We start from the raw sequence: 14,489 nt of genomic DNA, 5'->3' as shown, positions 1-14,489 counted from the left end.
TACTGAGCATAATTCTCCAATTCTTCACAGATTTACACTTACGTCGTTTCCTTTTCTTCAACTCGACCCGCTCTCCGCTTTCCCATTAATTCAGCATATCCACTTCACCACAACTAGTTTTACCTCAATTTACTATATTCACCAACTAGCATTGCTCCCTGGTTTCGTCCGTTTTTGATTTTCATCAATTTAATATACATTTACATACGCTGTACCGGCTCGCTGCACTGGTTGATTAACCCCCCTGGGAGTTCACCGCCAATTCCATGATCAACCGCGTGGCCATGTGCAAGAACGGATACGCGGAAAACGAGCTCATCTCGTCGTCTTCACCCTCCACCCCCGCTTTGTTTTCCTCTGGGTTCGAAAACTCCCAGCCGCCAAACTTAAAGTCCACAAGGTAATTGTTTGGCTCTAACTGAAAGAGCTGGATCTGCATCTTCATCATGTCCGGAGTGTTGCTCACCGGCTCCTCCTCCTCCTCCTCAGGTTTGTGGAAATCGTCCAAGTCTGCGTCAACTGTGGGCTTTGCCGGCGAGTACTTCCACCGCACACGAATAGTCCACAACTCCTCCTCCGACGGCTTGGACCACTCGGCGCCCAAGTTCTGCAACGCGCGGTAAATCTCGCCCATCACGTCAAGCGGATACGAGCGCGAGCGAATCCCGAAGTGCCACCTGGTTTTCGACTTTTTAGTCGACAATGGGGTCAAGTTCTTTGACTGGATCACCTGCTGTTGCTCTGGCGTCAAGTGTTCCATGATGTACGCGCGGTGAAGCTGTGGCAAAGACGACGGCAAAATCGCAATCGTGGAGTTAGCCACATTGGAAACCGGTTGTGGCGCTTCGATCGAGACTGACTGGTGGTTCGATACTGGTGGCGACTGCATCAAGAACGAGTCCATGTTCAGCTGCTTGGTCTTTTTAAGGTCTGCCACCAACCGTGTGTTGTCTCTGATCAACTTGTAAGCATCCAAAATCTCCCCGTTCGGGTTGTGCTTGCCCCTGTTGGCGAGGGCGATCGCCTGGAGAATGTCATCACGGGCGTAGCCCATGGTGACGCTCAAGGCGTGGATGACGTCGTCATCCGCAGTGATTTGTTCTTCGTTCTTTGACAAATCTGGTGGCAAGAGGTACTCTGCGATGTTGACCTTAAACCACTCGTCCTCCATGATCTCATGGACGGTGATACGGTTCAACGGGTTCACCACAAGCATCTTCTGGAGGATGGCTTTGGCGCCGGGGCTCAAGAAACTCGGCAACGTGTACTTCCCGCTGCTGATCTTCTTAAATAACTCAGGGATAAACTCATCATCAAACGGCAATCTCCCGCACAACATCACGTAGAGAATGACCCCGCACGACCAAACGTCCACTTCTGGCCCCGCGTAGAGCTTTCCGGAAATGACCTCGGGCGCGGCGTAGTTTGGCGACCCGCAGCTCGTCTTGAGGAAGTCCCCGTCCGTCATGATATTACTCAACCCGAAATCCGCAATTTTCACATTCAAGTTCTCGTCTAAAAGCAAATTCTCCGGTTTCAAATCGCGGTGCACGATCTTGTGTCTATGGCAGTATTCTACTGCCGCAATAATCTGCTGGAAGAAGCGTCTCGCCTCGTTTTCCTCCATCTTTCCCGTCTGCACGATGTAGTCAAATAATTCCTTACCGGCGTACTCAATCACCATGATGATCTCGTCGTTCGACTTGATCACATCGTAGAGTTTGATGATGTGCGGGTGGCGTAACAAGCGGAGGTAACTGATCTCACGCTCCACACGGCCCTGCATGTCCGACTTAGCAAGTGTCTTGCGGTTGATGATTTTCAACGCCACACGTTGGCCCGTTGTGAGGTGGTATGCGAGTTTTACCTTCCCGAAGGAGCCCTCGCCGAGCGTCTTGATAATCTGGTATTTCCCCACACGGTTCGCAGGGTTTGCGTCTGCTGGCACCCCTGGGTGCGGAATCTGGTTGTCCATTTTGTGTCGGGATGGGAGGTTGGCAGAGAGGTAGATGGCATGACGCTTTTGTTGGCCTTAAGTGTAAGCACATGACGACGTGTCGCTTTCCGTATGAGGCATTTCCGGTTTTGGTCGTGGCATGCACGCTCGTCACTGAGCAGAACGAGTAAGAGCGGGGCATTTCTCGACCACGCAGGAGAGGCGAGTTTGAAAGAGAGGTCCGTGTGGAGTGCCTACTTTTACGATTCCGTCAATATAATCTTTGACCAGTGCAAACAAGTTACCGATCGAAGGTTAAGGGGAAACACTATATGGGTCCCACGGCCTATATTATATATCACGTGACGTGACACCTACAGGGAGTGTCACTGGTTCTCATTCTGAAGGCTTCTTTGCTTCATTATATAACTAACATCTAGTTTAATATATACCCTCTTTGAGGATTACTATTCCGTATTATTGATAAGTTTGACATACGTGACGACTGGAAATGCCGTTTCTCAGCGGGTGGAAAAGGATACGACAGGAGGTATACTCAACTTATGTTTATAGCCACTACGGAAACTCCGAAAAAGGTGGACCTAGATGCTACGGATAGTTGAGTCTTACATCGCTGTGTTAAGAAAGAGTACGATCCGAACAAGAATGCAGAGGGCTATTTTGACCAATGTGGTCCAATGTACTATTTGTCGCCAGGGGATACACAGATGTAGCTGGGCTACAAGCACGGTATGCCAGGGGTATTACAGAAAACGGGTTTGCATAAACTATGGACCCCTAAACCGACGGAGAAGTTACTACGACATAGGTACCAGCTATGTAGTTAAAAAAATTGAGACAGATGATTTCGCCCAGGATCGAACTGGGGACGTACTGCGTGTTAAGCAGGTGCCATAACCAACTAGACCACGAAACCATTTGTAGATGTTCAAGTTATTTATATGATTAGAATAGCGTGTGGTTACCAGGAGCGTATAATTATGGCCCAGGGGATTGAACTACAAGTGGCGATTCAAGTGAGAAATACCATAGTACTGCAAACTCAGAGAGCTATATAAGGAAGTGGTGAGCTGAAGCATCCTCTAGGGGAAGATTGTGATTGAATCTGAGGGATTATTCTGATGTATTGTGAATTGATGACAGACTGAATCCTCCTGGCTGGAATCCCCACAGGTGCTTGAACCCTGACAAGTGAAATAGATATGGGTATTTAGGTTGTAACGTCTATAAAGAGGTCAGCGACTAGATTGATTTGCATGTACTGGAGTTCGAAATTTAGCTACGTTATAGCAGCTTATCACGTATATCTCAGTAAAACTCTGACTCTTTGAAATGCCACGACGCCAATTTAAATGACTCGGGAAGCAATCACGAGCTATCAATTGGGTTAAGTATAATTGCATATGCATGGGTTCCACCAGCTACCATGTAATCCTGGTGACACCTTTGACGATTTAGGATATCATTTACTCATCTAATGAAAAGTATAGAAACTAGCACCCTCCACTTCTTGAGCAACATATAGAGGCCATAACTACTCAGGCGAAACTGGAAGGAATTCCTACGAGAGATTCAACTAATAATCTAACCATACCTGTATTTTATCGGACTATTTTATATTAGTTTCGAGCAGATTACTAAAGACTACTTTGGGTCTTGGCGAAGATTGTGGATGCGGTGTAAACCAGGCTTCGGGCCAATATACGGGACTTTTGTATGCACTAACCTCAACTCAATCTCTAGATCTGGTCACAAATTAATTGCCAAGTGATTACTCAAGAGCTTCCGTACAATAATATGTGCATTTTCTCAAACGGCAAGTCAGTTTTCAACAAATATCCGACACTGCAGACAATAATATTATAATAGAAGAAGGAATATTCTCACTCTAACCAAGAAATCACTCTCAACAGGGGTTTGGGCTACAGCGTTAGAAAAATTGGCCAGTTGGAATTCTTGGCATTGGAGGTGAGATTATTCCCCGCAGGAATCTACCACCAAGGTGCGATAAAACCATGCATGAAACCCCAGGAACCGCCTTGGTCCTCTAAATGAGAAGTGTGATATTGAAAGCCCTCAAAAGTCTCACCTTTGTATATGTGAGATAATCCATGAGCGAGATATCTAGAAAACTATAAATTGAGCTAGTTTTCGCTTTGAAAATTATTTCATAACTAATCTACAAACTCATAACCGTACCATGGTATCTTCAAAGTTCTTTACTATCTGTGGCTTGGCCGCCGTTGTCTTAACTGTCAACGCCCACGAAGGCCACGATCATGACCACGACCACGATCATGTTGTTGAAACTGCTCAACAAGAACAGGTTTCCCCGACAGGCTCCCTGGCTACTTCTACTCAAACTTCCTCGTCTCCGGCCTCTTCGGCTTCAGCAGGAGCCGCCAGCAATATGAATAGTGGTTTTGTTGCCGCTGCCTGTATTGCCGCTGCCCTCTTGGGTTAAACAAGCTATGAGTGAGTTATTGACTAGTTCCCGAAAATCATGTTTCACATCCTTGACAGTGATATTTCTGAAGTTTTATTTTGTCCCTTTTCCAAGGCCCGATGTATATAGATCCCGCATGGGATATTCTGTATCTGAATTTGAAATCTTAGGCATAACTCACGCCGAATCCATGAATTAAACACCATAATGGGGTAAATTTGGTGTACACTTTCTTGTCAAGCAAGCACGTAAGATACGATTACAAATAGCACATCACTCTAGGACAGGAATTTCACTGATATAACACTGACCTACTTTCTGTGCTGCAGTCATACTCTTGTTTGAACTTTTATATATGGCTTGTGCGTTATTCTCAGTACTCTGTCTAAGTAAAGGATCGTCACTATAAATCTGCTTGAATTGGGTATAGTAAATGAGGCTACATGTGCTTCATCCTACGTGAGACTACAGGTGTCTTATCTTAAGTGAGAAATAGCTTCATCAGCCGGCCTATATAAAGACCAATTGACCGCCTCTTGTATATCTAGTTTAGATATAGTGATCAACCAATTATACCCGGTTATATAATTGCCTACGTAGATATATTACACTGAGCCTCACACCCCATACACATCAGTCTCTTCTACTAGGAGGTCTGAGTGCAAATTTCTAGCAACGGTGGGTAGATCAATCTCAGGGTAGATATAGTAGATCTTAAATTCATCTTGTGTCTTTAAAGGACTCATATAAGTTCCCGGGGACTTTGGTGAAGATCTCCTCGGCTAATCCCTTTAGCAAGGAGAGATTATTTCTAGCTTGTCACGAATTCTGATCTTAAGTCCGTTCGCGCGATAGCAATATCCACCACCAAATGGTTTAATACCCACTGGAAGTACTGGAGTCATCTTACGGAGCCCATGCTTTCCATACAGTATCCTCTCACCTGTTTAGTACATTAAATGTATTATATTTGTCTTGAGGAATTTCCTGGGGATTTTTTCTTGAATTAACTTGAAAAGACACCTTCCAAGCTTGAAGGAAAGTAAGAGGGCCCATTGCAATGCAAGAATTATAGATCATGGACCAGAGATGTTGTATAACCTATAAATTCGTGATTAAGTTTCATCAACAAGTACTGACCCCAATACTGTACATTATAAATAGACTCACAGGGCCCTATCTTCCGATAGACTATGATTTTGTTTGATACTTTATGGTCAGGGGTTCTATCTTCGTAAAGGTATATGCTCTCATAACTCAACTGGTTTGTTTTGCTGATAAGGCACCGCACTAACAAAGAGAAGATTGTGAGTCCGAATTCGGTGGAAGATTCCCATACGCCTTGGATTTTATATAAAGATATCACCTCGTTTAGGGCTGTGCTACCATTTATATTTAGCCGGTGGCGTATGTGACACGCACAACTTGGTGAATTCGGCAGATGAGATACAAGTGGGATGTTTTCTCGACCTTGGCAAGGATACAACACCTGATGTATAGAAGAATAAATCAGCAAATACAACTGAGTAGTACTAAGAGCCGGTGGCGCCACCAGTTTATCCAGGGGATAAAGTATCGCCTTTGACAGAGTGAACCCAGATAAAGATGTGATTGGTATCTCGCCAGTAAATGTAACTAGATGAGAGTCATTATAGAAGTGAATACATGGGAAGGAGAATAGTAGGTATGGATACAGCAAGGACCAAACGGGCGATCATCCCTTACGTGACAGTAAAAAGGGCTTATCAGGAAGAACTTCTGAGCATGTGACCTCACCTGAACCTGACCCAGTACAGTTTTGAGCCAGATGATCCCCGATTTGTTTCCCTGAAAACGCTATAAATTCTTTGTTCCTTATGGAATTTGGTCGCATCGCCGTATCTAAATATTGTACAGCAGACCACCTGACGCACCATCCTGTCCCAACGTGTATAACTGATAAATTTGCATGCATAGAGATTTAAAGACAAAGCCACATACACTTGTTCAGATCGAGCTATCCAACCACGACTAAGTTCCCTTTCCATCTCGATAACTGCGGCAGTGGCACTAGGATAACTCAGAATTCTAACCCGAGCTTAATTCTAACAAAGGACGCATGTAGATAAAAGTTCAATCAGAGTTCCCAATAAACGACCCGTGTGGGAGTACCAGTGTGTGTTTAGACTTGGTATAACTTCTAATAGCGAAAGCCGCGGACTTTAGAATTACCCACAGATTTTATGAGCTTCCCCGGGCCATAGTGTATAAAGTTGGAAAGACTACTGCTTGAAGGTGATAATAGTATGCTTTTTCTACAAATACGATTCCCTAAGTAACCAAGCCGCATTAATGACCAGGCACTCCCAGGATCAGTATCCCGGCAACAGGGGCTGGCCGGCGTAAACTGATGTCACGTAACCATGTTCATTAAGTCACACCCCACTCTATTTATTTGACGCGTAATGGAGAGTCGTTATAAATTTGACACGCAATAAAGTCAAAAAAAAACAGACACGTGCTTGTGTGCATATGCAGGCGCATATGCACCCACATTTGCGCATGATTATATGCGTGCATCTGCCTAGTGATTAATACCACGTTCACATAGGTTGATATAAGGCTATATAGAGACCAACCTATGCTTTCAGTCCTGAAATTGTATGAACAAAGGTTGATACAAACTGCATGTATTTATATGTTTCCATTATATATAGAATAAAGTTACATTTCGCACATCCCAAGCTTGCGGTAAAGAAGCGAACAAGAACGGTGAGCAAGCTCAAAGGACTGGTGTAATAGAATATGCACCGAAAAAGGCAAGCGAGGTTATTTAGATTCATACTTTCTGCTAGTGCTGTCATGGAACGAAATTCTGCCGAGCCCTAAGAAAAAGAACGCATCAAATCATGCATATAAGAACTTGAGCAGGGATTAATGCGAGGAACAGGGTTTAAAAGCGTATTAAAACGGCTAGTTGGGTCTACATGATAGATGCGCACGCCTTATATGGCGTAATTTACCGGTCGCTTAAGGATCATAACGTGATCGTAAGAAGAGCTGAATACAGAAAAAGCGATACAGTGGTTCTTTCAAAACACGACTCCTCAGCGTATTCAAATAGCCGAGACTAGCTTTGATGCTTTTCCTACAAAGAGTTATAAACCAATAAGAGGCTAAAAACGAGAACTCGGACTACCAATCAGTGTCGCATCAAATTCCGATGCAGGTAGAATCATTTAAGGCGTAACATATCCCAGTACAGTCTGTATAAGTGCCGAGGTAGATATGCAGACATCGTTTCCTTGGCGTACAGGTGCCGTAGGTGCGCAGACAAGCTCCCTTTCTTGGCGTACAGGATCTCTGGCATTGAGAAGAATCAAACTTTATACAATGCTGAGCTGTTATTCAGTGGGTACATGTGCACGCGGAGGTGACAATTTCAGGCGGAAACCCATCAGAGAATATTGCCTAGAGTTATTGTTTCAAACTCGCCAGGTTAGACCTCAGTCGTGTTGGATCAGGTAGTCAAAGTGCCAGGAATCGATTAGCTAACCTGCGTATAGCAATTTGGTGAGGGGTTCATCCACTTTTCCAACTTATTCCCCGTGCAGGTGCTTGCTCTCTATGACCCTGGCGGAGGCGAGATGTTGGGTAAGTTCCACCCATTCAGTAGAAAGCACATGCTGCAGGCCCGTTAGCTTACACTAAGCTGCATCCCTTGTGTCAAACAATCCTATCACCCTCACAGAACAACAGTTACTGATTGGGAATTTTATTCTAACATTCCTGATATAAAAGTTTGATTCGCAAGGTACCCATCTAAGTAGCAATTTAAAACTGCCTAAAACCGTATCTAGGAGTATCATTCAGTAGAAGGACCGCTTATTCATCTCGCCTAATATAGACATGTACTAAAACATGCGGCGTCGCTGCATCTGCACAGAACTCACAGCTACATTTTCTATGCATCTCTACCTCGCCAGTTATTCCTGTCGAGGCTATACCATGACAAGTGTTACGGATCTTGGCAAATATTGTTACCCTATGAAGTATAAAGAAGGATAAGATCTATTTAGAGTCCCCATTATTATTGGAAACTGGAACTGTTGACACCTAAACCAGCACCATTGACATTTAAGCTGGAAATGTATCATGTGAAATCGACAAAATTCAAAGCCCAGTCCCTTACTTCCAGACCTCTCACAAGACACATCCTGTCTGCTTAACAGGGATTAGCCGGTATATCGTATTACGACCATTTTCGTGAACCCTGTTGCTTAAGACCCCTACCTTTTGATATTATCACTGTCTGGCGTTAGACTGCATTTCCACTGGTTCAATCTGGAATTAGAATAATTAGTGACCTTAAATTCCCCTCTCGAGATTTAAATCAGACGCTATATAAGGCAAGCGGTGGCCCATGCCAGTTTTGACGCTCATTTCAAATATCACTAATACCATCATGAGACTCTCTCCGTTGCTTTTGGTTCCCTTCTTGTTCCAGGTGGCCACAGCCGTCATTAACATTACTACTGTTAGTACCTCTATCACCAATACAACCCCATCCAACCTCTGTAATTCCTATGTTACCTCCGGTGGTCTGGGTCTGCTTGCTTGGCTGGCTACCGCCGATTTCTATGCCCAATCGACCACCGACATTGCCATCTTAGGAACCGGAGTGAGAACATACACGTACATTGTGCAATGGTTCTTCAGCTTCGACGATCCATTGGGGGCCACTGGGTTCAATGTCAATACGTTGACCGCTGCTGTATCTGCGCTCACCACGGTTAATGTGGTTGTTAACCCTACCCAGGGTGGCTTTATCCTTTCTTACAATGACACTGTCACCTATCCAATTTTGCTCGGCGTGGATCTTACAAATGGGCTTAACTGTTTCGATTCCATTATTGGTTATACCACGGGCTTTACGGGTGGTTCAAATCCTACCACCATTATTTTGGGTTCCTCCGATTTCTGGCTCAACCCGGCTAACGACGTGACTTGTGTTATCGGTTCCATTACCTCGGGCTGCATCGCCTTGAGTTACCCGCTGCTTAGTACCTGTATGACTTGGTCCCTGTGTACTGGTGCCACACCTCCTCCTAGCGTCGTAACAGCCACTCTTACTTCCATTGAGTCCAATGGGTGTACGGTAGTTGATAAGGTTCTTAATTCTGCTTACACTTATACCACCACGATTTTCCTGACGAGTACCTACCCTGTCACTCTGACCAGCACGTGGACATCGGCAACGACTACCATCTTTTTCATTCCATTTTATGGTACCTTCTACTCTACGCATACTAGTACCACAACCCAAACATACACTCAGTCTGCGTTAGTCCCTACTGTTTCTACCTCGTTGATTTCCGCTGTTACTCTGTGTCCAACTTCTTCCTCGAGTTCTTCCTCAAGCTCCTCCTCGAGCTCTTCCTCGAGTTCTTCCTCGAGTTCTTCCTCCTCCATTGTTTCTAGCTCTTCTGTTGTTTCAAGCTCTTCGAGCTCTTCTGTAGCTTCAAGTTCTTCCGTTACCTCAAGCTCTTCCGTTGCCTCAAGCTCTTCCGTTGCCTCAAGCTCTTCTGTTGCCTCAAGTTCTTCTGTTGCCTCAAGTTCTTCCGTTACCTCAAGCTCTTCCGTTGCCTCAAGCTCTTCCGTTGCCTCAAGTTCTTCTGTTGCTCCAAGCTCTTCTACCCCAAGCTCCTCTGCTTCAAGTTCTTCCGCTTCGGTGTCCGCTGCTTCAAACACCCCGTCTGAAGTTTCAAGCTATTCCTTATCTACAGAGTACGTCACACTTACTACTTGGGTGAATGTGTGCTAAGAGCACCAGCATGCTTCTCCTATCTATGCTTATGGAACTACCTTCTATATTATTGTAAAATACTAGACTTTTGATTATTGAAATATGCAAGGGCTGTATTCCCAAGACGCGTTGCCCTGTCTTAGTGTAAGCACCTGTAACAGTGCATTCTCAAAGCCTGCATCCCCAGACTCTCTATTACACTTTTCAGCTATCGTGTCATAACTGATACAAAATAAAACCTAAGAAAACTTTTTGACCAAAAAAAATCCTTTGCTCCAGGTTAGATAATTATGAGGATGTGGAGAGGCTGATTTGGCAGTTTCATATATGAGTTCCAGACCATTGAGCATATGTAGGTTTCACAGGATAGAGCGATGATTACACCAGATCACAAACACCGGAATATTAAGCTAATATCTCGATAGGGGATAAAAATGACTGATAGTGTTGCTAAACATGGGAGGCCAAAGGTGCCAAGCGCAGAGTGTCATCGCTTTATGGCTCAGAGATGGTTGAGTGCAGGGCTATAGAAATACTAGACAAATATTTCTGCTAACCAGGATGCAAAATCAAGCTTGTAATGTGCATGTTATGGCCTCTTGCACACGGCTTTCAAAGAGCTATCAATCTCTCTGCCAATCTAATTCTATTTGGAAGCATAAGTAAGGAGGAAACAGACGAGGATGGGAGTGGAGCACAAAACGGGAACACTTGCTTAGAAGCGAAGGATTTCAATAAAAATACATTGAATTTCATGGATGGCTTATTATCAAGCGTCCCATACTCAAATTACTCCCCCCTACACCAACTTCTCATTATCGCTATACACGACACCATCGTCAATGCTCGTAGGAAAGGATTTGACCCAAGAGGATTCCAATTCACCAGTTAAATCGTAGCTCCGGGTGTGTTAGCTTGATTTCTCTTTCCCATTGATAATAATCGTCGAATGCGTTATCACCGATGAATAGTCTCATAAAACTGACTGGGAGCTCCAAGTGTCGGATGGCCTGCTCGGACAAGCTGTTGTTCGCTAGGTCTAAATGCTCCAACTTTGGCGGAAGTTTGGTTAGCCCAGAGAGGTTCGATAAGCCCTTTTTCCCAGATACACTGGAACTCTCAGACGAGTTTCCACAAGTGGAAACACGGTTATGCAGAGTATCACACTCTTGGTCCGCCAAGTTTAACATTTCAAGAGATTCGGGCAACTGCAACTCGTTAATGGTGCTAATTGCGTTTCTTGAAAAGTCCAATATCTTCAATTTTGGAGGGATCTGTACAGCATCGATTGAGGCAATCTTGTTATCATCAAGTATCAAAACAAGTAAACTTTCTGGAAAATGGATATTAGCTATACTGGATATTTGACTAGACAGGACAGTTAAATTTTCCAAGTGCGGTGGGAACTCAACATCTTCTAATGAAGTTATCTTGGTATAATATGCTCTCAAGCTGATTAGCCCCTCAGGAAGCAGAATGTCAGACAAGGAGTTTATTTTTGAATTGGAAATATCCAAGGAAGTGAGACACTGTGGGAGGGGGGAGATGTCGCAAAGCGTGATAATGTCGGTTCCACTTAAACATAAATCTCGGAGTTTCAAATTTGGATCACATGCATTGGATATTTGGAGCTTTTGAAGAGGATTTATAGAGAACTCGAACTCAGTACAATTCACCGGAAGGTGGAAGTTCACCAATTCTTTCAATTGGTTGTACCCAAAATCCAAGAATTGGATGCTTTCGGGTAGCGTCTTTGAAAACCGTTGAAGTCTATTGTATCTCAAGTATAGATGGGTTAAAGCCAGTGGAATATTGAGTTCCTCAACTGAAACCAAATGATTAGAGCTCAAGTCTAAGGAGGTTAATCCTGGTGGAAGATTAAGCCTTTTAACAGAGGTCAAAAGGTTTCCGCTCAAGCTTAAGGAGTTCAATCCTGGCGGAAGATCAAGTCTGTCTACTTGACTCAGATAAACTTCCGAGAGGTCTAAATCCTTCAAGCTTGGAGGGAAGATAAGGTTTCTAGGCGAGTAATGAGTAAATAGATGCTTGTTATAACTGAGTTCGAGCTTCTGGAGGCTCTCCGGGAACTTGATCTGTAGTGATCTGGCGGTGGCTGCATCTTCATCTGTTTTATTTAAACGATCAAGGGAATTACCACGAAGGTTGAGGATTTCTAAAGACCCCGGTAATGAGTTGACAAAATCTAGTGATGTTAACTGGGAAGTCGTAACCAGTAAGGAAACTAAACCCGGAGGAAACTTGAGCATGCGGATCTGGGATGATGGAAGACCTGTCTTGTCTAAGCTCAATTCTTTGAGGGAATCCGGAAATGTATCCACACAAAACTTTGTTAAAGGACACTTGGTGATGAATAACTTCTTTAACCTCAGAGGTAATTTCTGTCGTTCGAAATTAGTAATGTTTAAACTCTCAAGTTTCAAACTCTCTAACAGCAAGGGTAACTCAAATAGCTCGTTGATCTCCGTTACTCCAGGGATGTTTTGCAATACCAAATCTTTCAAATTGGGCAAGTTTAACGCGTTGAAGGTCTCGACAGAAAATTCCAAGACGCTATCTAGATCTAATTTCTGTAAGTTCGAAGGGAGGTTGGCATATGCTGTCATCGATCCCCAGGGAATATTTGAAACGAATTCTTGGAGATTCGGCGGAAAAACGACGCTTGAAGCAGTTTCTTCATCTATCTCCCTATATTGAGAGTCATATCCAAATGTAAGCTTGCGCAAGCTGGAGAGAAAAGGTGGCACTTTTGGATCAATAGAAGGGTAAAGAACAAATATTTCTCGGATACACTCCTGCACCAGAGGCAAAGATGGTAACCAGTCCCAGTTGAATGTCACCCACTGTTCCTGATCCGCATCAAACTCTAGAATGGCATCGGCGATAATTGAAGACGCTTTGGTGAACACTCCTTTGTGGAGGAATGTAAAATCAGCAATATCAATCTTTACCCAAATGAAAAGCTCCTCAATGATAAGCTGGTCAAACGTATCGCTGTTTACTAACGCTTCAAATTCTGAAATCTTCATGCTGAGAACCTTATCATCCACAAAAGAGTAGCCATCTTCGTGTGGTGGTCTGTCAAAGATCAATCTAATGTTCGAGTAGTAGCGTTTCCGCGCCACCAAAGTAATACTGGCATTGTCTAATTTCATCAATTCGGCGACTGTAGGAAGCGGTAGGTGGGAAATAATCTTTTCTGAAATTTCCAACGGAAAGGTGTGGCCGAAAAGGGGGATTTTTTGCAGATTCATGATGGTGAATTGAAGAAGGAGTTAGTAGTGAAGGAGACGAGGAATTGACTTGTTTCTGTGTGGTGAAGATACTCCGAAGTTTATAGGATCTGGGTGGTGAAGGGACGTATTGTGTGATATTACCAGGTAGCGTCACCCTGGGTACGCTGTGGTCATGCAGCAGATGTTTCGAGAAGCTAATTTGGTGCGAGGTATCTTTCTAGTTGGTTTAAGGGGCTTAGTCGGTGTGAGGGATGTAGCCACCCCATGCGTTTCGCATCCCTTGGATGTTTCCAAATATACCGGATGATAATGCATTCCTAGGATCACATGGTAAGTTACAAGAATCCAGGGTCACCTATGATGTTAGTAGCTTCCACGATAAGCCACATAGATACATGGTGTGTAACATGGATGGATGAATGTTGGGTGAGATTCGCAGGATGCAGTGGTAGAGTAGGCTGCAGAGTAAGTTGCATCGAAAGCAGTAGAGGGTATACGCAGATACGTGCGCCAGCAGTGCCACCAGGACTGAGGTGGAATGAAGTGGATGAAAATATAAGTGAATGAAAATATAAGTGAGGTTGGTGGAATAAACCGGATATGGTGAATTAGAATAAGGGCGTCGTGTAAGGTAAGTGATATCAGTGGGCTAAGCAATATTGGTGCAGATATGCTGGAAGTGGTCAGATAGTGAGCTGCATAATGAGCCGTATAGTAAGCTGCATAGTAAGTTACATGGTAGGTTACATACTGAGGTTATATGCAGGCACTTACCTCGGCAGTTCAACCCAGGGCAGAAGGTCCATCAAAGTGAATGAATATCTGAAAAAACAAGATTAAATGAAATGAAGAAGATATATTGGAGTCATTAGATTGTGTGATATGGAAATATATGTGAGCGAAGCAATATTGGTGGAGATACACTGGGTGTAATATTCACATAGTAAACTGCATAGTAAGTTAAATAGTGAGCTGCTTAGTAAGCTGCATGGTAGGTTACATGGTAGGTTACATAGTGAGGTTATATGCAGGCACTTACCTCAGCAG

The 14,489-nt window shown here is 43.9% G+C and overlaps 5 protein-coding genes and 1 non-coding gene across 6 annotated transcripts; 2 read left to right on the top strand and 4 right to left on the bottom strand.

The window, feature by feature from the left end:
• Positions 1 to 235: 235 nt before the first annotated feature.
• SNF1 (AMP-activated serine/threonine-protein kinase catalytic subunit) lies at positions 236 to 2,336 on the bottom strand (the record flags this gene model as incomplete). Its single annotated transcript, XM_019130840.1, has 2 exons — positions 236 to 2,031; positions 2,315 to 2,336. 2 exons carry the CDS (start codon positions 2,334 to 2,336, stop codon positions 236 to 238), a joined length of 1,818 nt encoding a protein of 605 aa, XP_018984273.1.
• Positions 2,337 to 2,799: 463 nt separating this feature from the next.
• On the bottom strand, positions 2,800 to 2,873 carry BABINDRAFT_t232. The gene has a single exon. It is a non-coding gene; the product is annotated as a tRNA-Val (tRNA).
• An 85-nt stretch (positions 2,874 to 2,958) lies between these two features.
• On the bottom strand, positions 2,959 to 3,375 carry BABINDRAFT_162036 (uncharacterized protein). Its single transcript, XM_019129139.1, has one exon. It carries the CDS (start codon positions 3,364 to 3,366, stop codon positions 3,193 to 3,195), a length of 174 nt encoding a protein of 57 aa, XP_018984272.1. The 5' UTR covers positions 3,367 to 3,375; the 3' UTR covers positions 2,959 to 3,192.
• A 718-nt stretch (positions 3,376 to 4,093) lies between these two features.
• BABINDRAFT_162035 (uncharacterized protein) lies at positions 4,094 to 4,794 on the top strand. The gene has a single exon (XM_019129138.1). It carries the CDS (start codon positions 4,158 to 4,160, stop codon positions 4,419 to 4,421), a length of 264 nt encoding a protein of 87 aa, XP_018984271.1. The 5' UTR covers positions 4,094 to 4,157; the 3' UTR covers positions 4,422 to 4,794.
• A 4,053-nt stretch (positions 4,795 to 8,847) lies between these two features.
• BABINDRAFT_8571 (uncharacterized protein) lies at positions 8,848 to 9,494 on the top strand (the record flags this gene model as incomplete). Its single annotated transcript, XM_019132828.1, has 2 exons — positions 8,848 to 9,384; positions 9,447 to 9,494. The coding sequence occupies 2 exons, from the start codon at positions 8,848 to 8,850 to the stop codon at positions 9,492 to 9,494; spliced, it is 585 nt and encodes a 194-aa protein (XP_018984270.1).
• Positions 9,495 to 10,942: 1,448 nt separating this feature from the next.
• BABINDRAFT_146061 (uncharacterized protein) lies at positions 10,943 to 13,614 on the bottom strand. Its single transcript, XM_019127179.1, has one exon. The coding sequence runs from the start codon at positions 13,458 to 13,460 to the stop codon at positions 11,070 to 11,072; it is 2,391 nt and encodes a 796-aa protein (XP_018984269.1). The 5' UTR covers positions 13,461 to 13,614; the 3' UTR covers positions 10,943 to 11,069.
• Between the last annotated feature and the right edge of the window lie 875 nt (positions 13,615 to 14,489).

The sequence above is a fragment of the Babjeviella inositovora genome (assembly GCF_001661335.1).
Source record: "Babjeviella inositovora NRRL Y-12698 unplaced genomic scaffold BABINscaffold_8, whole genome shotgun sequence".
NCBI lineage: Eukaryota > Fungi > Ascomycota > Pichiomycetes > Serinales > Babjeviella > Babjeviella inositovora.
The sequence above is the reverse complement of the archived record's forward strand: the minus strand, read 5'-3'. Positions and strand labels throughout refer to the sequence as shown.

Bases quoted from the DNA above. Each gene is read 5' to 3' on its own strand.
- BABINDRAFT_162035 (XM_019129138.1), top strand. From the start codon at position 4,158: ATGGTATCTTCAAAGTTCTTTACTATCTGTGGCTTGGCCGCCGTTGTC.
- BABINDRAFT_146061 (XM_019127179.1), bottom strand. From the start codon at position 13,460: ATGAATCTGCAAAAAATCCCCCTTTTCGGCCACACCTTTCCGTTGGAA.
- BABINDRAFT_162036 (XM_019129139.1), bottom strand. From the start codon at position 3,366: ATGCATATGCAATTATACTTAACCCAATTGATAGCTCGTGATTGCTTC.